Source organism: Excalfactoria chinensis, chromosome 2, assembly GCF_039878825.1.
Source record: "Excalfactoria chinensis isolate bCotChi1 chromosome 2, bCotChi1.hap2, whole genome shotgun sequence".
NCBI classification, from domain to species: Eukaryota; Metazoa; Chordata; class Aves; order Galliformes; family Phasianidae; genus Excalfactoria; species Excalfactoria chinensis.
Window position 1 is genome coordinate 96,497,577 of NC_092826.1, and position 23,593 is coordinate 96,521,169.

The 23,593-nt window shown below is 39.2% G+C and overlaps 1 protein-coding gene across 2 annotated transcripts in view; it reads left to right on the forward strand.

The window, feature by feature from the left end:
- BMPER (BMP binding endothelial regulator) overlaps positions 1-23,593 on the forward strand; it is a 145,873-nt gene that overhangs the window by 74,782 nt on the left and 47,498 nt on the right. For both annotated transcript variants that reach the window (XM_072327292.1, XM_072327291.1), the window contains exons 8-12: positions 2,666-2,775; positions 3,377-3,517; positions 5,769-5,873; positions 11,258-11,303; positions 22,244-22,573. In XM_072327292.1, coding sequence (XP_072183393.1) covers positions 2,666-2,775; positions 3,377-3,517; positions 5,769-5,873; positions 11,258-11,303; positions 22,244-22,573 — 732 coding nt within the window. The remainder of the gene's footprint in view (positions 1-2,665; positions 2,776-3,376; positions 3,518-5,768; positions 5,874-11,257; positions 11,304-22,243; positions 22,574-23,593) is intronic.

Here is a 23,593-nt window from a genome sequence, read left to right on the forward strand (position 1 = left end):
ACCAGGTAGAAATAAAGAATCACAGAATCACAGAATCACAGAATTGTAGGGGTTGGAAGGGACCTCTTGAGATCATCGAGTCCAACCCCCCTGCCAAAGCAGGCTCCCTACACCACGTTGCACAGGTAGGCGTCCAGGCGGGTCTTGAATATCTCCAGAGAAGGAGACTCCACCACCTCCCTGGGCAGCCTGTTCCAGTGCTCCGTCACCCTCACTGTAAAGAAGTTCTTGCGCACATTCGTGCGGAACTTCCTATGCTGAAGTTTCAGCCCATTTCCCCTAGTCCTGTCCCCACGCACTACTGAAAAGAGACCAGCCTCACCACTATGGCTCCCACACTTCAGGTATTTATAAACCTGGATCAAGTCCCCTCTCAGCCTTCTTTTCTCAAGGCTAAACAGACCCAGTTCCCTAAGTCTCTCCTCGTACGGAAGATTAATGAAATAGGGAAGAACAGTTCAAATAGTGAGCTTCTGAGCTGCTATTTTGGCTGAGGACATTTTTCCTTCTGCAAACTCCCCTTGTCCTCTTCACCGCATGTTTTTCCCAACAGAACCTTCCTGTCTTTGGTCTGAGTGTTCAAAAGCCAGCTTTGATATCTGACTGTTTCATACGGATATTTGCACAGGTTCTTTTCTTTTGTTCACTAAGAAATGCCTGTAAATGATTTTGCCAGTAACAGTAATTTCCATTTTGTGCAGTCATCACATTAAGGTATGTTGAATACCTGTGAATAGGTGATGTCTACTCACAGTGAAATGTTGAATGCTCTGGAGACAAGGTAGAGCCAAGAGATGCATAGCAAAGGGCACAGTGGTAGGAAAAAAAGAAACATTTCCAGGGATGCCAAGGCATGGTTTTTAAAGTATCATGTGCAAGACCTCCCTGCAATTGGATTTCTGATACTCAGCGTAAATATGTTAGAAGAATGCAGTTGACTCCACCGAGACTTGAATTAATAGTTTAACTAGTGGTTATGAGCCAGCAAAGCTGACCGACCATTAAGCCAATATCTCCACCACCACATCTTTTTAAGGGATAAGTCCTTTGTCATTGTTTTTTTACCAACTGTTTGAACAGGGTTGGCCACCCAGAATTGTGTTGGGTGGTTTGCAAGGCATGGCAAGACAGCGTGAGAGAGAGCTTGACTTCTGTTCACTTGCTGATGTAAGTTATGAGATGGAAGGCCCCACATAGAGATTCAGATGTGTTGTTACAGATGGGGGTATGTCTTGGCTTTGCTTGTAAGAGGTGCATGGATGTGGAACAGTTCCTTTTAGGGCTACTGAGCATCCTCAACTGATTTCATATGTCAGTCGTGCAAGAGAAATTAAGCCTTTGCTAAAGTATGCATATTCAGTAAAGGGGAAGTTGGTTGTACAAGCACAGTTTAGTCCAAGTTACCTATATTGCAAGACAGATACATTGGAATTGTGTCTAACTGAACAACAGCAATTGTTTCTTAGCTTTTTAAAAAACAGTCATTTGCATATACATATTTTGGAAAGCTTCAGGCTTATCCAGTGGATTCTGCTGTGTGCTTATCCTTCTGTTCACTTATTCCTCAGAGGAAACTGGAAGCTTTTTCTTTTAAGCTGCTCTGCTTTTATCAAGACTTATTGGAAAAAGAAGGGATTACAGATTGGAACACAGGGACAAACTTCAGCTATCCCAGCTGCCAAGATTTGGCAATTTGGGAGCTAAACTATTGGGCTAGTACTTAATGACTTGTATTTTCTTCTACCGCCCATTCACTGCCTTGGAACTGATGCCTGTTTAGACCTCAGAAAGGATAAACTGGGAGACTGGCGGCTGCTTCCAAAGGAACTTATTATAGTTGCCACCATAAGTAAACAGGGAAAGATATTCTAAACCAGAAAGACAAGTACAGTGATTTCAGAGTTTTTGTAAAGACCCCATGCTTGTCTATCATGATGGTCACATGTTCCAAGTTTGATCTTGAAGTGCTTGTAGATTTGCAGGACTTCAGGAAGGCTTTGGTACTTATGCTATCTTCCCTGTACAGTGCTCTAAACAGTGCCTCACTTTCATGCAACCTATTTTTTTTTAATGTGTTCTGGAAAGTAAATATTTTTTGTTATTTCATTCTTCTTGTAAACTATGCAAATATCTGTATTCCTTGCAACGGTGTCTAAGCATGATACACCAGGATATTTTAATAAGACTGGGCAACACATATGAGTTTTTTACATCAGTGTCACTGAATTGGTTTAGTTTGGCTGCTGTGAACCCCCGAGGCAGATATGCTAAAACCAGTTCAGGCTGCTTTATTTGATAAGTTGTTACATTAAGTTAAAGACTGTTTAAACTAGTTTAAATGTACAAGCCCTAAGAGTTTGAGTGCTTACTTTTTATTCATGTAGCTGCAGTGTGCACTTTATGATGAAGAACGATTTTTCCAATATAAACATGTCATAAATCATATTAATATTCCCTCCCACAGTAAAATTGTATAGATGAATGTGTGCTAGAAGAACAGAGAACTGTTAAAAGTACATATTTTTTCACACCAAAATGGAAACACACAGCGAATGACATATTGCAGATGAATTTGGTCTAGTGACAATAAGCACTACTATTTTTGTTGTCTGTGTGGCATCTCTTCAACCACATTCTGTTTCTGTTATTGTTTATTTATATTCAGGACAGAGGAAAGTGTTCGACCTCCCATTTGGAAGCTGTCTCTTTCATAGCAATGTGTATGATAATGGATCCTCATTTATTTATGACAACTGTACAATGTGTACATGCAAGGTAAGCCCACAGCGCTTTGGTTTAGCATGCTGGTTGTCTGACTTGGCAGTAATTTGTAAGGCTGTGGAACTGTAAGCCCTATCAGGGTTCTGCTTTGGCATCTTGTGTGGTCCTTGAGAGTCGGGTCTGAAGAGCTCTTGCTAGGAAAGTTTAAAGAGCTACTGAGTTTCTCAGTTAAGACATGATGCCTATCATTGTGATGCAAAATGAAGTTACTCAGTATGACCTTCTTTGAGTTTGCATTACACCACAAGAAGAATTAACTCACTAGATGATGAGCTATACATTGCCGCTAAGGGGAAGTGATTATTTTATGTAGTTGACTATGCGTGACATGCACTTTCGCACCTAGACAAAGTAAAGTGTTGCCAGATTGGAGTCAAGATTTTGAAGGTAAACAGAGTGCTTCACAGAACATAAAAGATTCCATTAATCCAGTGAATTACTTTTGTTTTCACTGAGCTAACCTATCCAAAGGAACCAGGCTCTTAGCTTGCTTGGATGGAATGGCTGAGCAAGCAGAAATGTTTCAATAGGTATGCACAGGAACAGAAACTCTAAGGTGATGGTTTAGTGATTTCCTGTTGTTCCTTTTACCCAGGATTCAACAGTGATATGTAAGAAGAGGTGCTTGCTTCCTGGAGAATGCAATAAAAACCAAGACCACTGCTGCAAGGAATGTGTCTCCTACATCACTCCCGAAGAAATGAAAGTGTGCAAGTTTGGCAATAAGATATTCCAGGTACAGTTTCAGTTGTGGTTCAAGAATAGATGCTGAAACAACACAGGCTTACTGTAAGTTAGTGTTATGACTTGCTTTTCAGCAGAATTCTCACCATCACTTTAGATGATGAAGCAGCTCAGAGGCACAGCACAGCAGAATTTGCCAGCTGATGGTTTTTTACTGGAGTCTCTGCAGGTTCTGCTGATACACAGCAATTAATGCTAGTTCCTCCTTGTTGTGATGTGTGTCTCTCCAAGCTCCTGTTTCAAAATAAGTAATGCATGTTTAGGATGAGTTTTTTATGCTCCGCTTTCACAAGCAAATGCTGATATTTATGGATAAGTTATTTTTGAGAGGTGTGTAGGCTTCATCTGCTGAGGCAGTCTCTTCCACAGCTGAGCAATAGGAGCTGTGCAAATTTCATCTTGACTGAAAATTACTCACTGAAATTTCACAGCTCTGCTGAGGACAGCACCTCTGACATCTCATATTGGGATAGCCATATAATAACAGTTACCTACTGCGCTCTCACTCAATGTTTTCAAATCACAGGGGATACTCTGCAATACACTTCTCATGTCACTGAGACCCTGTGTGTTTTTCCAAGTGGTGCAGTTTTTTTCTAACGCTGTGTCAGACAAAGACTTTGTCACCTTATGGGCCATCTGTGAATTAAGAACCTCTTGAATCAGATCAAATGTTAAATCCCATGTGAATACTTCGTTTGCTCAGCCAGAATTACTTCCCATTTTTTTTTCCATCTTTTGTGTACATAGCTGAAGTGTTTATTCTGGAAATTACATGTGAACCTACTGTACACTGAGACTATACTGGATCTGATTGGAACCTTTACACTGGTACTATTGTGCTTCAAGAACAAGTGCCTGCTTCTTAGGCACCCAGATAAAACAGTCTGCTTCTCATGAAGATCTTATTATATTTCTAAGCATTATATTAAGAAAAAGACGAAGAGACGGTACATCTATTTCTTGCCCTGTATAAGAAAAGATAAATCTGGTGTAGCTCAGTTGAAGTTAATGGCCTAACACTAGTAGAATGGGCGCTGGTTTATTGGGAGACTGGGCAGTCAGAGCTGTGTTCCCTCCTGTGCAAAAATGGCTGTGAAACAAAAATCGGGGTAGCTGTGTGCAGTTAGTTGTGAACCATTCTGATACTGTAGCAGATGCTTGGAGAACGGTCAAGAGAAGTGCAGCAGAATGCTGCCTCAGAAACATGAGGTGATCTTAACATGGCAGGGACATACGGAACAGTGGAAAGACAGCCTTTAGCTGTGCATGTTGCACTGAATGAGTTAGTCACCTTGGCATTTTGGATACTGTCTATTTTTCACTCTGGTCAGAATGTCATGTTGAGGTGGGCACATAATTGTTCACAGCTGTTTGGTTGGACTGCCTGTTCTCTGTTCCTGTCAGGTCTATCCTCACCCTTCCTTCACAGAGGTCCAGCAAACAGAAAACATGCACATTTTGGCTCTAAGCAGACTAGCACAAGACTGTAAGTGGGTGAGACAGAATGTTTTAGGAACCACACTTGGCAAATGAAGCACTATGGAGAAATGAGCCAGGGCAGTTCCACGAACAGTCTTTCCCAAGTAAGTGAGGATAAGACCATATTTTGCTCTGCACCTAATACTTCAAGAGCCGTAGACTCTTACCTGCTATGCATTTGAGGAGTTCAATCCTGTATCTCTTCTAAACATTTTCAGATGTTTAGCAGATCAAGTGTCTATGAAAGTGCTGTAAGTAATCTAAATTAGAATTCATTATTCAACCATTCCTGCCTTAAGCCAAACTGATGCTGCATCTGGGAATAAATTCACTATATGCTGACATCTTAATCAAATACTTTCACATGCAACAACTTAAAGACATCACTCAACCAAACGAATCGGGTTTTTCTAATTATGTCAGCTTAAATGAAAATTTGTGGTAGGTGTGATCACATCTTAGGCACATAGTGAAGAGAAAACAATGCAAATGATCAGGGCACCGATGGAAAGCTCAAATGTGATTTGGTTAGCTTTGGAAAAATAAAGTTTTGATCGGGAGGGCTGAAGGGAAGAACACCCCTCTGAATTTGATCTTTGTCTTTAATACAACTGGATGTGGACAGATACCTCAAAATAATTTAGACTAAACAATGACACAATGCCAACAGGGAAAGTTATCCCTTCTTGTGCAATGATGCATTGCTGAAATAGCTTCCTGTTGCCACCCCAACTGATACTAGATCATGTTCCCTCTTGCAGGATGGAGAGATGTGGTCCTCTGTGAACTGCACCATCTGTGCTTGTGTGAAAGGCAAGACAGAGTGTCGCAAGAAGCAATGCATTCCAGTCAGCAGCTGTCCTCATGTGAGTTGTTTAAAAGAGCATGACTTTCTTCTCTACTTTTCACCACCATTATGTTTGTCAGTGTTTTTTGGAAGTGTGTTCTTAGCACTGGGGCACGTAGATTGGAAAGTAGAGATTCTTTGGCATATTAATTCAGGCTGGTGTTTTCCAAGTGTGCTATTGCTACTCTGAATAAGAGCTTCTCGCTTCTGTCTTTGCTCTGCAGACTGTGTTCCTTTTCTCTTCCTTACTTTTTCTCTGTCTCAAGTATCTGGAATACAACATCTCTTTCATGTATATTAATTACCTTTGTAGATTGGTGAGATGACTGTGTAGACATACATTTAGCATGCAGATGTTAAGGCAAGTGTCAAAAGGTTGTGCTTGCTTTTCTTAGTGCATATGAGGCTTGAAACTTGATTAGACAGTTAAATTAAATGAAATTAAAAAAAAAATTCAATCAAACTTTACCACTTTCTCTGAGGTTTCAGCCTGAAAAAAAAAATTGAGTGTCTGAAGTGAACCCAGAGCATGGTGTAATTATGCTTTATGTCATTGCTTCAAAAATTAGCATATAAAACCTTGATGTAAAACCAGCTTTTGTGTCTTGGATTTCTGTCACTGACAAATTACTTTGTTTTAATGGCCCAAGCTTTCAGAAGAGGGAGCTCTAAATAGCACCTCATGTAAGGTCAGATCTTTGAACAGAGCTGCAGAAGTGAGAGCCAAGTGGTTAGCATTATACCTTCTCAGTGTTTCCCTCTCCATCCTGGAAGCCAGTCGGGAAAATATGAGTCACAGACACCTAGGTATAAAATTTTAAATGACAAACTCTAGTTTGTAAAACTTTATATGTGTGAACTTTTGACAGCCAGAAGCTGTGGTAGAATAAAAAGCCTATACCACGGTGCTCCTGTTTCTGCTGTGCCAGTGGGCTGCAGTTGTGATGTTTGTATGCTCAGAAGAGGGGACATCTCCTGTCACTGTGGTGTTCACAGCACAGGGTAAATCTGTTAATAGGCCTCATAAGAGATACTGCACACAGGAAATAGGAACAAAAGGAGCTCTTCTTCTGGGAGCCAGATGAGGCCCATAGTGATCGGGCTTCCTCGCTTTTCACTACATAAGCAGGAGGTGAGAGCTTGGGCCCTTCCGGTCTGCTCAAATTCTTTGTTGTTGACCTTGGCACATACTGCAACTCATTTATATTTTCCCTATGCAAGATGCATTTCAAACATTCAAGATGCTTTTGAGATCAAATAACTAGTTTGACATTATATAATTCTTAAGTGAAATAAACCACTTCAGCACTACCCATATATAAGAATTACAGCATTGAGATAATCAACTAAAGTGGCTTCTGTGAATGAATCCACTGTTCACGGACAGTTAGTGGAAACAGTACTGGGTAACAATTCATCGTCTGCAGTCCTGTGGGACCATAACTGAGTGATGTACAAGCTGACTGGTGTACCAACCGGCTGTTACATGAACTGCTCCAAGGTTAATGCAAAGTCCTTAACTGCACTAAACCTCTGAGTTGATTCTTCAGACAAGGCTCAGCTCCTCAGGGCTAAGAAGATCAGATTATGTTATCCTGCAGAGCTCTTCCCTCTAGCAGTCACCCTGTGCTCTCTCTTAAAATGGAGCCCATACCAAGCTGCATGTGAAACCACCCTCCTCCACAGATACAAGCAATGTTTCTGCTCTTTCAATCTAAATTGGAAGGACAAGCAGGAGAAGGAATGTAAACTCTAGAGTGAGATTTATTTTCCTATTCCAAGTGGGTGCCACCTCAAGTAATTATAAAGCAAATATTGTATGCTAATGGATTTAAATCTTTTACCTTTCATCTGTGCTATGCTTTCTTTGATGAGATATTCTGTCAGAAATCTATAAACATTAATTAAACACACCATATTATTCAAGATAAAGATATTTTAGTGATTCTGATAGTGAAAGTCTGGATATCATGTATAGAGTTATGCTGCTGTCTCTGAAAACTGTAGGGGTATGAACTCCCATTTTTTTTCTCTCTCCCCAACATTTCTGGTAGTAAGCAGTCTCTATTGGCTGTTGAAGATGACTGTGGAGTAAAATGCTGCCCCTTAGGGTGTCAGTCCACATACAGTTATCTCATTAAAACTGTGTTAGGATATACACAACTGAGTGTAAAAGAATTGAAGATTCACAAAGCAACCTACAACATTGTTCCTTGACTTAAATGGTTCTGGGGTGTTTTTTGTTGATGTTGTTTTTGGGGGTTTTGTTTTGTGATGGAATATTATTTGATTTATCAACATAGATTTTAGTCAGTTATTTCTTGAAAGGATAAGTTTCAAAGTGACGTTTCTTCAGAAATTTCTAATGCTGTGCAGCCATTTGTATTATTCATTCTATTGGTGGCAGGCTGCCATGTTTTCAGCGACTGTTTCTGCCATTTCTTTAGTTTTCTTCATAGAGCTAGGCACATTTTTCCATTCCTTTTATTATTCTCTTTCTGGAATGTTTAATCCTGTATCAGTAATTTCAGGAAGTGCTTTTCTTAGCTTCTTTTATCTGCCACGGGGGCAATATATGTCTTGCAGATTCAATTGCTCCTGTCATAGCTGTAGTAAAATCAAGTGTCTTTTTTGGGCTTCTAGTGGTTCCTGTTTCTGGTAATTGATTTTATGTTGATATTTTCTCTCAGTTACCTGGAGCATCAGCCTGTGGTGCATGTTAGACCCCATACAACAATATTAAGCATGTGTTCAGTCTTGCTGAAGGTCCTCCATGTCTGCTTAAACACATGCTTAAGTGCCATATAGAAATGGAGTAATTTCAACACTGGACAAGACTGCAATTTCAGACATCTATTAGACCTTTTCTTACCTAATTTGCTATTCACTTGTCTTAGTCCTGCTCCAGCCTCCGGCTTTCCTTGTGCCATCTTGTTTCTAATTATCCATGATTATCTATTTCCTCCTTGCCTCCTTTCCTTTTCTCCTTGCTCTTGCATTTCCCACTAATAATGCCAGCCTGTTGAAATGGTCACTGGTCATGGAGGTCTCATTTTGTACTTCCAGAGAAGAGTCTTGAATTTTACAACCGTTTCTTATGTCCAGAGCTCAAAAGTTAATAGAATCAAATTCATGGCATGTGAAGATATTTGCAGAGTTTGATTTTGAGGGTAAAATCTGAACCCATGAACTTGAAGTAAGTTGAAAATTTATTCAGAACATGTTCTCCCATCTTTAACACAGACAGCATTTAACGTTATACACATCTGTTATTATTACAAACAAAAAGTTGCTGTTTTTACTCTAGTGCCAAATGAGGCACAAAAAACAACAGCTGTTGCTATTGCACAACCAAACAACCCCCTCAATTAGTCCTGTCTTAGAAAAAAACCCAAAACCTCAGACATAGAATTGAAAACCTCATAAAAAAGAAGAAAAATCCCAGAAAATAAATAGACTCAAATGTGGTCTGCTTATAAATATTCATAGGGAAAAATGGGATCACATCACTTAGCCCACTCCTAAGGGAACCCTCAATGCTAACAAACTCTTGCAGCACATGTTAGCAATAACAGGTTTCCTTATTCTACAAGACAAAAACAGGATCTCAGGCCAACATGGTGGCTCAAGTAACCAGCCTCAGCAGGCTGCCTTGGAGATTCCAGTTTCACTTGTATTCTTGCCACTTCCAGCTTGGCTGATGATTTCAACTCTTTTATTGAAAAAAAAGGTAAGGCTACGGTGTGCAGTGTGTGGCATTCAGCTGCATGTCTTCCTTTTGTACAAATAAATGCATCCCAGTTCTGTACTTCTGTGCAGTTTTACTGGTTTACTGGTTCTTTCTTAGAAGGATTTTGTAGTAGCAGGTGCTTAATAGGTCTTCTCATTGCGGCCTGGTCCTCAGTGTTCTTCTTTGCTCTGGGGGGCCTGATGGCCACACAAATGTCTTAGCATTGCCCACATGCCAGTGAAACTGAAATCTGTTTCATTTTTCAAGACCAGACATGCCTAAAATCCATTCTCTCCATGTGCAGTCACACATTCAAGTGCAAGCTTACACTAAACTTTTGTACGCTGATGACAATGAGCTCAAGCACACTCATCACCTGGAGCTTGTTTCTCCCCATGCATGATGTCAAAGCTTGGCAGCGTTTCTGGCAGAAAGCAATGTAGATAGCATTATGGCTTGCAATCTAACCTCTCTTCCCCTGTCTCTGCGTGGACCTGCCACCCCTTCCTTGTTTGTCTTCATGAGCATTTCTCGACTGCTGAGTGTGATTGGAGCAAACAATATTGCTGCTCCATTTGCTCCCCCTTACTGGCCACTCCTTGCTTGCCTGCTTAGTGGGGAACAGAACCAGTGGTCACACAAAGGGGACTTTCTATGTTCAGCTACAATTCTACTATTGGACTGAAGTGTTGGTGCTGGGGAACAGCACAACTCCATATGCCTCTTCCTTCCCCTTATGAGAATGTGGGTTAGCTCCAATATCACCATTAGCTCTGTTAAAACCCCTGCCAGTTTTTGCTTGGAAAAACATATCATTCAGTCTGAAATTTTCCAGGCCTATCCTCTGACTTGATGGTAAGCTTTTGGGAATTTAAGTAAAATCAGAGAGAACATCTTTTAATTTGAGGATATCTGAAAAAGAGAATGAATTTATGTACAAAGAAGCATGATTCCTACTTCTAGCTAGCCTTGTATAAGACACAACTATAAATAAAGCTGTCATGGGCAAAGTGGTGTGTAAATACTCTAGACTTTCATCCATGATCCTGTGATTAGACCAAATTGTTTATTTTTAGATGTTGCACGTCTTTGGACATATGCCCATTTACTTCACCAGGCAACCTGGTCTGAGATTGGTAATATGATCTGGTAAGAGGTACCACAGGATTTAGCCATGAAAGAAATCTGTCCAAACTAGATATCTACCAGTGCCTCCTTCCTTCCTTCATTTCTGAAGGAAAATGTATGATCTGGGGGCACAGGAGAGCACTGGGGTGTGGAGGGCTGCAGATTGCATAAGTGTCCTTAAGTCTAAGTATACATGAGGAAATATATGTGTTTTGGGAGGTGGGGAAAGGAGGTGATTTTGGTAACTGAATGACTAGTCTGCTTTTAGATATCTGTGAATACATGAACTCAAAGTTCTCTCGCACTCTCTAAAGAGAAAACTGGTAACAGAGAAGTCTTTTAGTATTACATTTCTAATAAGACTGCCAGGAAGCTTTTTGAATAGTTCTGTCTGTTTTTAGCACCTGATATTTGAAGCGGTAACCAGGGCATTGAGTTCAAACACAACTTAAACTATTTTCAAAAGCTTATCCAGCCTTACAAAATAACACAGTCATTGCTCCAAAAACTCGTTCATTAAATCAGCCTGTCTTTCTCCCAATTAGGGTAAAATCCTGAACAGAAAAGGATGCTGTCCTATTTGCACTGAAAGTAAGTTCTTTCTTCACATTTTTAAAATTCTTTTCTATTATTTGAAAGAAAATAAATATAGTAGAAATATGTTCGCTTTCTGCCTTCTTTTTATAGATCACAAAAGGGCAGGTGACTCTTTCTGGCTACAGTTTGTTTCCTATAAGTCTATGAATTTTAAACAAAATGCCCCCCAAAAGTAATTTATTTCCTTTCTATTGCCCGCAAGTGACACTCTTTGTGCTTAATCTGAGGTGTTGCTCTTTGAAGGACATACTTGGTGTGTGAAATTTGTAGGTAATTATATAAGCAATATATATAGCGTTGTATCCTTTAAGACTGGGTGACTTTTATACCTGTAAATAACAACCCCACTGTGCAAGAGAGGGGAAACGGTCAAACTGTATATATAATTCAATACTTTTGCATAGCAGCAATGGAGAGTACAGTAGGAAGCGGTTCTTCTGCCTGTGTGACGTTTAACTCAACCATCACCTTTTTATTCCTTTACTCTTCACTTCAGCAGTGACCAGCTTCCCATATCCCTTGCAATGTTTCCTAGCCAGCAAATCCTACTTGCACACTCACCCTTAAGATTATCCTGTTTAAATCAACACAGAGACCTGTCTCCACTGAAGTTGTCAGGATACAATTATGTATTTCCTTCAGGATGTGTTGAAGTATATTACCAAATAGGAACTGAATGGTGAAGTGGGGCTTTATGATTTAGGAACTGTTTTTTAAAAGATAATGTTTCCTATTCTTTTGTCTAAAGTCATATTGTTTTTACTGATCTACTCATTTCTGGATAGTCTTGGATTGCACAGATTCTATAAACTAACAACATTTTTCCACTCTGTTCATCAACTGGTTCTGAATATGTAACCTGTAATAAAATAAATCTAGTTTTGGATTCTTCAGTATCAAAATGAAGTGAAATACAAATGTCAGACTCAGAAAGCCTTGAAATAAAGAATACCAAGACAAAAGAGAAATGAAAGATTGAACTGACTACCAGCTGAATTTATGTATGCTCAGTTTCAAGGGTGAAGACATTTCCCTATCACTCTGCTTGAACATGACATGTTATTAGTGTCATGAATTTATTGATTGCTGTCTTGTCTCTGCTCTTACATTTCAGTCTCATTTAGGCTTTCTGATGTGCTCTTTTGTAATACAAGCAGTTTACTGTTAGGGAGAGGTAAATAGTGGGGCCATCCATTCCCTCAAAGTGCTGAAGATCTTCTGTTGTAAGTGGTTAGGAAGAAGACATTTCCTTCAGAAATCCTGCTAGAGAGAGATAATTCATGACAACTGTTTCATGGGGGGAGCAAGCAAAAAATATGTTTGTTTTAAGTAAAAATACCTCGTATAGGAGCCAGGTGACCTTAGAGTCAGAACTTCTTGGTGATATAAGAGAATTGTCATGACTTTAAGACGTGAAATTAAGGGGAGAGTATCAGCAGCCAGCAGAACATGTTAAATTTACATTCCTAGTATGAATGCAGTGGCAGATGTTTTATCTTACTTAAAAAGCAGTCCTTTTCTTTTCTTTTCTTTTTCTTTTCTTTTCTTTTCTTTTCTTTTCTTTTCTTTTCTTTTCTTTTCTTTTCTTTTCTTTTCTTTTCTTTTCTTTTCTTTTCTTTTCTTTTCTTTTCTTTTCTTTTCTTTTCTTTTCTTTTCTTTTCTTTTCTTTTCTTTTCTTTTCTTTTCTTTTCTTTTCCTTTCCTTTCTTTTCCTTTCTTTTCCTTTCTTTTCTTTTCTTTTCTTTTCTTTTCTTTTCTTTTCTTTTCTTTTCTTTTCTTTTCTTTTCTTTTCTTTTCTTTTCTTTTCTTTTCTTTTCTTTTCTTTTCTTTTCTTTTCTTTTCTTTTCTTTTCTTTTCTTTTCTTTTCTTTTCTTTTCTTTTCTTTTCTTTTCTTTTCTTTTCCTTTCCTTTCTTTTCCTTTCTTTTCCTTTCTTTTCCTTTCTTTTCCTTCCTTTTCCTTTCTTTTCCTTCCTTTTCCTTCCTTTTCCTTCCTTTTCCTTCCTTTTCCTTCCTTTTCCTTCCTTTTCCTTCCTTTTCCTTCCTTTTCCTTCCTTTTCCTTCCTTTTCCTTCCTTTTCCTTCCTTTTCCTTCCTTTCCTTCCTTTTCCTTCCTTTTCCTTCCTTTTCCTTCCTTTTCCTTCCTTTTCCTTCCTTTTCCTTCCTTTTCCTTCCTTTTTCCTTCCTTTTCCTTCCTTTTCCTTCCTTTTCCTTCCTTTTCCTTCCTTTTCCTTCCTTTTCCTTCCTTTTCCTTCCTTTTCCTTCCTTTTCCTTCCTTTTCCTTTCCTTTTCTTTTCTTTTCTTTTCTTTTCTTTTCTTTTCTTTTCTTTCTTTTCTTTTCTTTTCTTTTCTTTTCTTTTCTTTTCTTTTCTTTTCTTTTCTTTTCTTTTCTTTTCTTTTCTTTTCTTTTCTTTTCTTTTCTTTTCTTTTCTTTTTTTCTTTTCTTTTCTTTTCTTTTCTTTTCTTTTCTTTTTTTCTTTTCTTTTCTTTTCTTTTCTTTTCTTTTCTTTTCTTTTCTTTTCTTTTCTTTTCTTTTCTTTTCTTTTCTTTTCTTTTCTTTTCTTTTCTTTTCTTTTCTTTTCTTTTCTTTTCTTTTCTTTTCTTTTCTTTTCTTTTCTTTTCCTTTATTTTATTTTATTTCACAACCAAGTATGCAGAGAGAAGAATTCTAGGGATACCATGGGAATTTGGACTCTGATTCAGCATCTGTTAGAGCATCTCCTTTAATTCAAATGCATGGGTTCACTGTGTGAGGAAGCAGTAAACCTTCCTGAAATCTATAAAGTCTCTAGTACATAGAAATTGACAAATCCAGTTATTTCACGAGTTTTTGACAGAGGTCTGTGTCCAGCCTCCTTCGCAAAAAGGTTTCAGCACCAGGCCAAGGCTATGATATTCAGCCAGGGGCTTAGAACTATCAGGAATGGAGATGCCACAGTCTTTCCGAGTAGCCTTCCCAATAGTTTGACCATCCCATGGTAAAATTTTATTCTTTCTATCATGCTGGGATCTCCCTTATTCCAAATTATGCCTACTGTTTCTTGTCCTGCTGTGCACCTCCATCAAGAGCTTGGCTCCATCTTTTCAGTAACCTATGTGCAGGTACAGTCAGATTGCTCTTGGTTCTCTCCCAAAGCTTTCAGGCTAAACAACCCTTTTCTCTTAGCCTCTCTTTGTGGGCCTACATTGCACTGGTTCTGTGTATGACTGGGAGGTGCACTAAATGTCCCGTGGCAGTGTGTTCCTCTGTTGCGCATGAAATGGATCCTTTTTTGGAGAGGTGTCTCACAATGGATGCATTTAACATTTGGAGGAGGACTAATGCTAAGGCTTTATGATAAAAAGTAATTCCAAGCTTTTATCAGTTAATGTAATCAAAGGCTTCTTTAAATACCTCCTCTCATACAGCACCAGTAGCCATTAGCATTCTAACAGCTGCCATTTGCAAGGAACTAATTCCACCTTTGTGCCAGAAGTGCTGTAAATCCCATCACAACATTTTGACAGGTAAAATCATAAGTGTTTCAGTGATGATCACAATCGCAGACAAGTTGTTAGAAACTTTGCCAGTTCAACCTATTCCTGATAAGATGCCCTTGCATAGCCCTTTCCCTCACCCACCCGCTTATACTGATCCTCTCTCCACATGTTAACACACCAGACATATTTGTTGGTCCAGAAGATATTAATTTTCCAAAGTAAAAACAACATAGGAGGTACGAGAACATACTGTACACAGGAGAGCTCTGAGTACAGTTTAAATGCAGCCAATTTCTATGAAGTGGGTCAAAAACAGTCACGTTGTTAAAGGCTATATTTTAAACTGAAAAAAATATATATTTAAAAAAAAAAAAAAAAAAGGATTATTTTTCAAAGCAGTTTGTTGCAGAGGGAAAAAGTACCTTGTCTCCTAACGGACTAGGGAGTCCCTTTTGTCTACTGTTGCTGAAGTTAACTGTGGTTGGTTTTGGCATGTTGCTGTTTAAGCTCCATGGCTGGTGTACAGTTATCACTAATTAAACGCAGTGGTCATACCAGTGGAAAATTCAACAGTTTAGTTTATTCTGCTGTAAAAATGTAATGAAATGTACTCTTTTGGGCTTGATTTAGAAAAATCACCACTGACGTCAATTCCATAAATTAGTAATCCTGTGTTAGACCAAGGTCATTTTCATAATAAAAAAAGAAAACACTAAACCTGAATTCAAATAACATTAACAGACTGCTCTCAGAGCAAGCTGGGAATTTGCAGTGGAGACTAAATCTTTGTTCTTGACATTGAAGAATTGATAGCCTTTGCTGAAATTACAGCATGCAGTAATGCTTCCTACTGTGACTGTGCAGATAAATTTTAATCAATACCCCTAACACAGCCATACCTATGTCATTGTTAGGTCTTGTGGACATAGATTTTTTCAAAGAGTACTGCAATCATCTAGATTTAGCAGGGCATATGATTAATTTTGTAGTAAAGACCTTTTTTATTTGCTGGGGGGGCAGAAACTTTTGTTTGCCCGTCATTCAGCATCTTCGTAAATTGACACATAGCACTAAGCCAAACTCAAGGCATTTGGATCCAGCCAACCAGCCTTAGGACTAAAAGGTTGGTACTTTCACCTGCTCCTGTATGCTGGTCCTTTTTATTTATGTTTATAGAAATACTAGAAAATTGATGACTCCTCAAAACAACAGCAAAAGATTTAAAAAAGTAAAGATAGTGTTATGCTTTGTAGATACCTTTGAAAACAGGAATCGGGACTAAAGGATTACAAAGAAGTCTGTTGCTCCTGTTTCCTGTTATTTCCTTGCTATAGAGAAATACATCAACAAAAAGACTGCAATTGTTGATTCATACTGAAATGCTGTTCATGATTTAGCTCCTCAGTCATTTCAGCTGTGATGGCCCGCTGTATAAATATGTATTTGAACAAATTGCAATAGATATTTTATTTATGAAATAGACCATAAAGACTCCCGTGGAGTTTTTGACACCACACCTTGTAACGTGTATTATATCAAACTGCACTATGCAACAGTTATGAGGAAAGTACTCTAAGGCTACGCATTTTTTTAAAGAAAAGCTAATGAAATTCTATTATGTGTGTTCTGTAGCTAACTTTCAAAAGTTAATAATGTGTTCTGTTTGATTTAGGGCTTAATTCAGCATATGGGCTAATTGCATTCAAAGTTTAATTTTATTTTTAAAAAGCTGGGATCTTTATGAATTATAGATGTGCAACCAGAACACTTTTACACTGGTAAACTTCTGTTTTTTCCTCCCTCTCCGTACTCAGAAAGTGTCCAAAACAATTTTAGTTATAATTTAAAGTGTATTTTTCTTGGCCACTCTTAACTAGCTACAAGCCCAGAAGAGTGTGACCAGACATCTGGACATCTTGGACTTCAATTGACTGCTCTGATGTCCTGAAAAAATAAAACAAGTTATTCCATGAGCACCAGAGCTAACAGCCTGGTTTCCTATGGATTTGTGTCCCATTTCCTTTATACCCTAACAAATAATAAACCCAGCTAGAGACAATATATCCTGTGGCTGTTCTGGAGCTAAAAATGTGCTAATTGGCCAGCCAATATGCTCATGCTCTTTGGCCGGTCAGGATGTGTGTGCTGACTGTCTGTCTGGCCTCAACTAAACAGTCTATATATAATTTAGACTTTTCATAAAGGCCATATACCACCTTGGGAGTAGGGGCATTAGCCTGAAGGCATGTAGGTACTTCTTGGCAACCTGTTATTTCACTAAGTGATTCTTAATTTTACTCAGCATACTACTTACTTGAACTTGAACATCTCTCTGTTAAGTTTGTTTCAAATTGGCCAGAACTGGTTGAGATTTCATTAACTTTCTTTCCTCCTTAAGAGAGTATGTTAAACCTTGAGGAATGCTTAAATGTTCTTTTCCTTGCTGTTTCTTTTTCAGCGTACAGATAAATGTGTTTTCAACCCTGTGCTCCTTGCCTACAATTACCTTCCCAGTTAGTTACCTTCCATAATGAAAGTCAGTATTTCATTTGAATTGGGTGCATGATTTGTAACATGCAAGGAGAGCTGGCCAAGAGTTCCACAATATTCACTTTAGCACCTAAATGCTATTATTACGAGTTTGCAAGAAAGCTGTAGATCCTTAGGTGGGAACTGGGCAAACTGTGTGAGTTACATGTGAAGACCATCAAATGTAAGAGCGTGAAGTCCGTATTTTGTTGTTAAAAAAAAAAAAAAACAAATGTGAAAACTGCCTTGTTCCCAGAATTTTATAAAAAAGCCAGGAGTTCTGAAAATTGATTCGGGCACTGAAATGTGGGATTTCCAAAAGACATTTACAGGTGTTTGCAGCCAGCTTCTAACAGTGTTTAATCAGAGCTGAGTGCTTTAACTGCCTAAGGTGCTTGGGAAATCACAGCTCTTTGTGCACAGCTCTGTGGTGCTTTTAAAAATCTGTGTCTTCCAGGGAAAGAGAGGGAAAATGGGTGTTTGCCTTCATAAAAACGTGCATGTGTAGATGAGCAGAAGATACTGAAGTTGAGAAACGCCAGGTCTAAAACAAGCAAGAGACAGTAGTTTTTCAGGCAATGTGCCCAAGGATGTTGTGGATGCTAAAAAATGTTTCTGGGTCAAAAAGAGACTGGACAAATTCATAGAAAAGAAGTCTATCAGAGGTTACTAAATAAAGACAAACCATGTCTAGCTCAGAAAAGTCCCTAAGCTGGAAATAGTTGGAGGCTGGCAGAATCTTACCCTTGTCTAACTGTGCCCTAGACAACTGATAGAGACAAGAACTATCTATCTGCAATAAATTGACAAGTATTTACTGTAGGGATAGAAATCTGCATCCACAGCTCCTCTTCATTAGCACAAGTCACACTCCTGTTTAGGGAAGCATAGTTGGCAATGCAGTGATACTCTCCGTCCACTACATCTCAAACAGAGGAGCAAGTCACACATGACACTAACTAGAGAACAAGTGTTTCCAATGGATTTCAAAAACAGCCAGGCATAAAGGCCTGTTTTATTTCCAAAAGGAAAATAAATAAATAAAGCAACAATAAAAACCAGAGACAAAGAAATCATAAAACATGATGTGATTGAAACCCTCTCAAAAGGTAAACAACTCAAATCTAAAAATGGGCTGGAACACTTTTTATGTTGCCTGCCTTTTGCAGTCTCGCTACACCCTGTATTAAGGTTTCCTTTGAGGCCAGACTGTTCCTCTTACTGGCGGTGCCTGAGTTATCACACACACTCTTGCAGGGTGTGGGTTTATTTTTTAAGACACCCAGAATTTTAGTAAACCTTTCAAGAATGTTTTATATAGTGATATCAGAGAATCAATTATTCGGGCTGTTCTTTAGGTAGATTTTCCTTCCCCCATTTCCTTGGTTATTAAAGAAAACAGCAATGTTTGGATCAGACATTCAGCTATCCAATCCAAAATACATTCTTTTTTATTTTAACTGCACTGTATCAAGTTGACATATGACGTGACACGATGTAACATAACATAAAACAACATTACTCTGCATAACACATTAGAAATTAAAAAAAAATATTTCCTTTGGATCCCATTGGTACTATCCATTTTACTTGCACATCTCTGAATTATGTTTGTTCCTCTCTCATTCTTGCCTTTTAGCCACTTTCATAGGTGAAGAGCTGCCCTCTCTCTCCCAACATGTGGGATAGTAACGTGTATTACATATCTACATTCTCGGCCTCTAAAAATGCAAACAAAAAACAGTTCTCATCTCTGAAGTCTTCACTGTTGCTTGGGCTCATTTTTTGTTGGTAGTTTCCTTGTTTTTAGAGAAGTTTTCATTATGTTTAAAGAAAAATTAAAGCCTGAAAAAATAAAATAGAATCAGAGCAGGTAATAAAATGTATCTTAATATTCATCATGCAGTATAATTGCATGAATACATAAGGAAATAAAAAAACTTATTTGTATGGTTTAGTGGCAGTAAAGTCGGATGGTCTCTGTATAAAACCAGGAGATGTTTTTCCTCATGTTTAAAGGTGCACTGGTGATTAAAAACTCTGTTGTTCCTTTCATTTGAAGTTTGCTAAAAATAATTGTGGATAAATATCAATCAATTAATCATTTTATGGACTTTGGAAAGCAGTTATTGATAACCTTATTGTTAGCAATGGGAAAAGGAGATTCACACAAGTGCATGTTTCTTAAAAGCATGCTCAGGCATCTTGGTTTTCTGGCATTGCTTAAAGTCCTTAGACCCTGACTCCCATAGTTCTTGATCAAATGTGATTCATCTGTGACCTGGATGAGGGGATAGAGTGCATCCTCAGCAAGTTTGCTGATGGTATGAAGCTGGGAGAAGTGGCTGATGCACCAGATGGCTGTGCTGCCATGCAGAGAGACCTGCACAGGCTGAAGAGTTGTGTAGATAGAAATCTTACGGAGTTTGAGGCCAAATGCAGAGTCCTACACCTGGGGAGGAAAAACTGCATTTATCAGTACAGGTTAGGGTACTTTACCTGCCCAAAAGAGAAGGACTTGGGTGTCCTGATGGACAGCAGGTTGGCTATGAGCCAGCAATGTGCTCTGGTGGCCAAAAAGGCCACCCGGGGTGCATTAAAAAAAGTGTGACCAAAAAGTGTGACTAAAAAAAAGTGTGCATCCTGGGGTGCATTAAAAAAAGTGTGACCAGCAGTACGAGAGAGGTGATCCTCCCTCTCTACTCTGTCTGGTGGGGCCATATCAGGAGGATCGGCTTAGAGAGCTGGGACTATTCAGTCTGGAGAAATGAAGACCAAGGGGAGATCTTATCTATGCTTATAAGTATCTAAAGACAGGGAATGAAGTGAGGCCAGGCTCTTTTCAGTGGTGCCAGTGACAGGACAAGATGCAACAGGCACAAAGTGGAAAGAGGAAATTCCATCTGAATACGAGGAAAACCATTACTTTGTGGGTGACAGAGCACTAGAGCAAGCTGCCTAGAGAATGATCTTAAATTTCCTGTGGAGGTGTTCAAAACCCTCCTTGTCACTTTCCTGTGCAATCTACTCTAGTTAACCTGCTTTAGTGGGAGCTTTGGACCTCATGATCTCCACAAATCCCTTCTAACCCCTATGCCTACTCAATACATATCCTGGCATGGCCTTTAAATGAAGCTTGTGAAAACATGAGGAACAATGCAGCTGCTTTAGCATAGCACTGTGCCTAGGCTAAATAGGCTGACTGGGAAAAGTATATTGCTTAGTCAGAACGACATTGCACTCCATCATAGAAATTCGGTGTCTCTTCTCCATGCCTCCTTTGCAGGCTTGAATTTTCCCTTTTTGTTTTAGTTGCCTTTTCAGAGAAGACATTGTATGATAATTTCTTTCAGCTAAGAAATGGCAGTCTCTGTTACTCTCCATTCCCCTCGGCTGTTGGCTTTTGTTTTGTTTTGTTTTGTTTTGTTTGATTGAACATGTTCTCAGCTGTCTGATTACTGAGTCAAATTTTCTTACTGTATCAAGCAGTCCGCCTAAAACAGGCATCATCTTTCAATAGCAGCCTAAGCCCATGGGAATTCAGCTGGCAACAGCAGTGTACATTTCTCTGTCCTGAGATTCCTTCTTCCAGGAACAGCGGCAGTGAGATGTGGTTAGGACCTATTGTTATACCCAAAGGCTGAAATGCAAATTGCTGCTCTCCTCAACTGCTAAGCAGTTCAATCAATTGCTGGGTAACTGCCGGGTAACTCAGAATAGTTGACATGAGTGTGGACAAGTTCTGCCTTTGAGAACTGTGGCTTCCCTTGACCAGCGTACAGCTGCAAGCATCAATAAGACATCTCCCTCTAATTGTAAAAGTGCAAATAACTAGCAGAGATACTATGCCCTTAGATAGTCATTGCATCATGCTATTCATGTACTACTGGCTTTTGTTGTGAGAACAATAGCCACTAAAAGTCAGTTTTGTATAAATAACATGTGACAGTTTGTAGTATTAAAAAAGTATGCATATAGTAAATGGTGATCACATTTCCTTAGTAGTGGTACTAGAAAAGACCTAGGAAAAATACAAATATACCTATGTTATATATTTATATATGTGCCTATATAAAATATGGACAGAACCAGGTCCTGCTGAAGTGGCTCGATGGCTTTTAACTTTGAAGAATCACTCTTGCCTAACCTGGGACATTCAAACTAAACCTCAAAAAATACAGGTGATATTTTGAATTTTACTTCTGTAATTGGATTAGGCTTTGCTCCCACACAAAAGTTCATCCTGGGTGAATTTGACTGTCTGAGGGGAATGCCTCCAGCTAAGCTCTCAGTGCAGGTAGCAGAACGATACAGGCTCCTTCAGAGAGCAACATCCCACATATTAAAATGGATGTCTAAAACTAGAGAGATAGGGCTTTCTAGTTGTGTTTGTTTCTCTCTGTCAGTAAGAAAGAGACTGGATGATTTGGTCACAGTACACACTTGGTGCTTGGAAAGCTGAAGTTGGAAGGCTCCCATCATACATGTCCAGGGATTCATGGTATCTGCAAGGCCCTGGGCTCTGCTTGCTCTGATACTGTGAATGAGGCTTGTATTTTTTGTCAGTGAAACTGAACAATCTCTCAGGCATTGTAACAACCTCAGCTGTTCCGGTGCACATTATGTTTAAGGGACTAACTCATGGGTTGGAAGATTTGTCTTTGGTTCCTAACTACAGGTTAACCTTCTCATATTGACCCAAAGACTGATTGGTATCTAGTTTTCACTTGTTTCAGGAAAAATTTCTGCTAAGACCACGAGGTTTATACTTTTCAGATAAATGTATTCCTACTGGTCCTCAGAAAAAATCTGCCCTGTGGGGCAGAAAGATTAGTTGAGAGCAGCATCCTTTAAGTTCATATCAACTGCTTTTTTTTTTCAAGCTTTGATCGATCCTGATACAGCACTTTTGTTTCTCACTCACCTGCAGAGCCTGGAGTTTGCACTGTGTTTGGAGACCCTCACTACAACACTTTTGATGGACGGACATTTAACTTTCAGGGAACATGTCAGTACGTTTTGACGAAAGACTGCTCCTCCTCTGCCTCGCCCTTCCAGGTGCTGGTGAAAAACGATGCCCGTCGGACCCGTTCTTTCTCCTGGACAAAGTCAGTGGACCTTGTGTTGGGCAGAAGCACCATCAGCCTCCAGCAGCACCTCACAGTGAAGTGGAATGGGACCCGTATCTCACTACCCTGCGAGACACCACAATTTCAGATCGATTTGGATGGTTATTTGCTGAAAGTGACAACCAAAGCAGGTAGGGCAACCGTGTGCGTGTCTTCTCCTAGAAAACCTTGTGCTGTGCAACAAAAACAGTAATTGGTATAAAACCAAAACAGCGGCAATAATATATTTCATAATTAGGGATTTTAGTAACCCAAGTTCTTGATGACTCTTTCAAAACTCTTTAAGACTACAAGCAGACAGAAATCCAGCTGTGAGTGAAGCCTTTGCAGAACACCCCCTACACTGTATTTCATTCTGCAGTTAACAATGAACTACTTGCGTAGATGAATGTGTCGTGATTTTCACTTCCAGTAACTAGAGTTGTTTGTTCAGTGTAATCATTTAAAGAAGACTTGGATAGGGGTCTTGAAGTTATACTACATGATTTTGTGGATGATAGTACGTTAGGCAAAGCTGTTGAATCTCTCAAGAGCAGAGAGGTCTTGCTGAGATATCTTGACAAATGTGAGGGCTGGGCAGTCACCAAGTGCATGAAACTGTACAAGAATTAGAGCCAAAATCTGACCTGGCATGCAGCAGCCCAGGCAGAAGTACAGATCTGGGGACAAGTGGTAGGACAGCCACCCCAAGGAAAGGGATATGTGTGTTCTGGATGACACCAAGGTGAGTCTCAGCCAGCAGTGTGGCCTGGCAACTCGAAGGACCAACTGTACCCGGGGGTGGTGCATCAGACCCACACTGGTTGGAATATGTTTAAGTTGTCAAATTATGGAAACGTTTGACTGAGCCTACCCACTAAAATGGACATCCTCATTTGAAAACCAAGGCTTAATTTGCTGTTTAATGCCATTGTTTTGTACTTGCTTTGTGTTTGGGTAAGAGTCTCTACGTGTGGAACAAACTTGACAGCATCAGAAGCAAAAGAAAATGAGAAACTTAGAGAATCTGGCACTTTTTTTTTTTTTTTTTTTTTTTGGAGAAATAGGAGGGAAGATAGGAGATTCTCAAGTCTTTAGAGACCTAAAGAATACATTTATTGTCAAAATTCTAAACCAGAGGACTTACATTTGTTTTGATAAACTATTTTGAG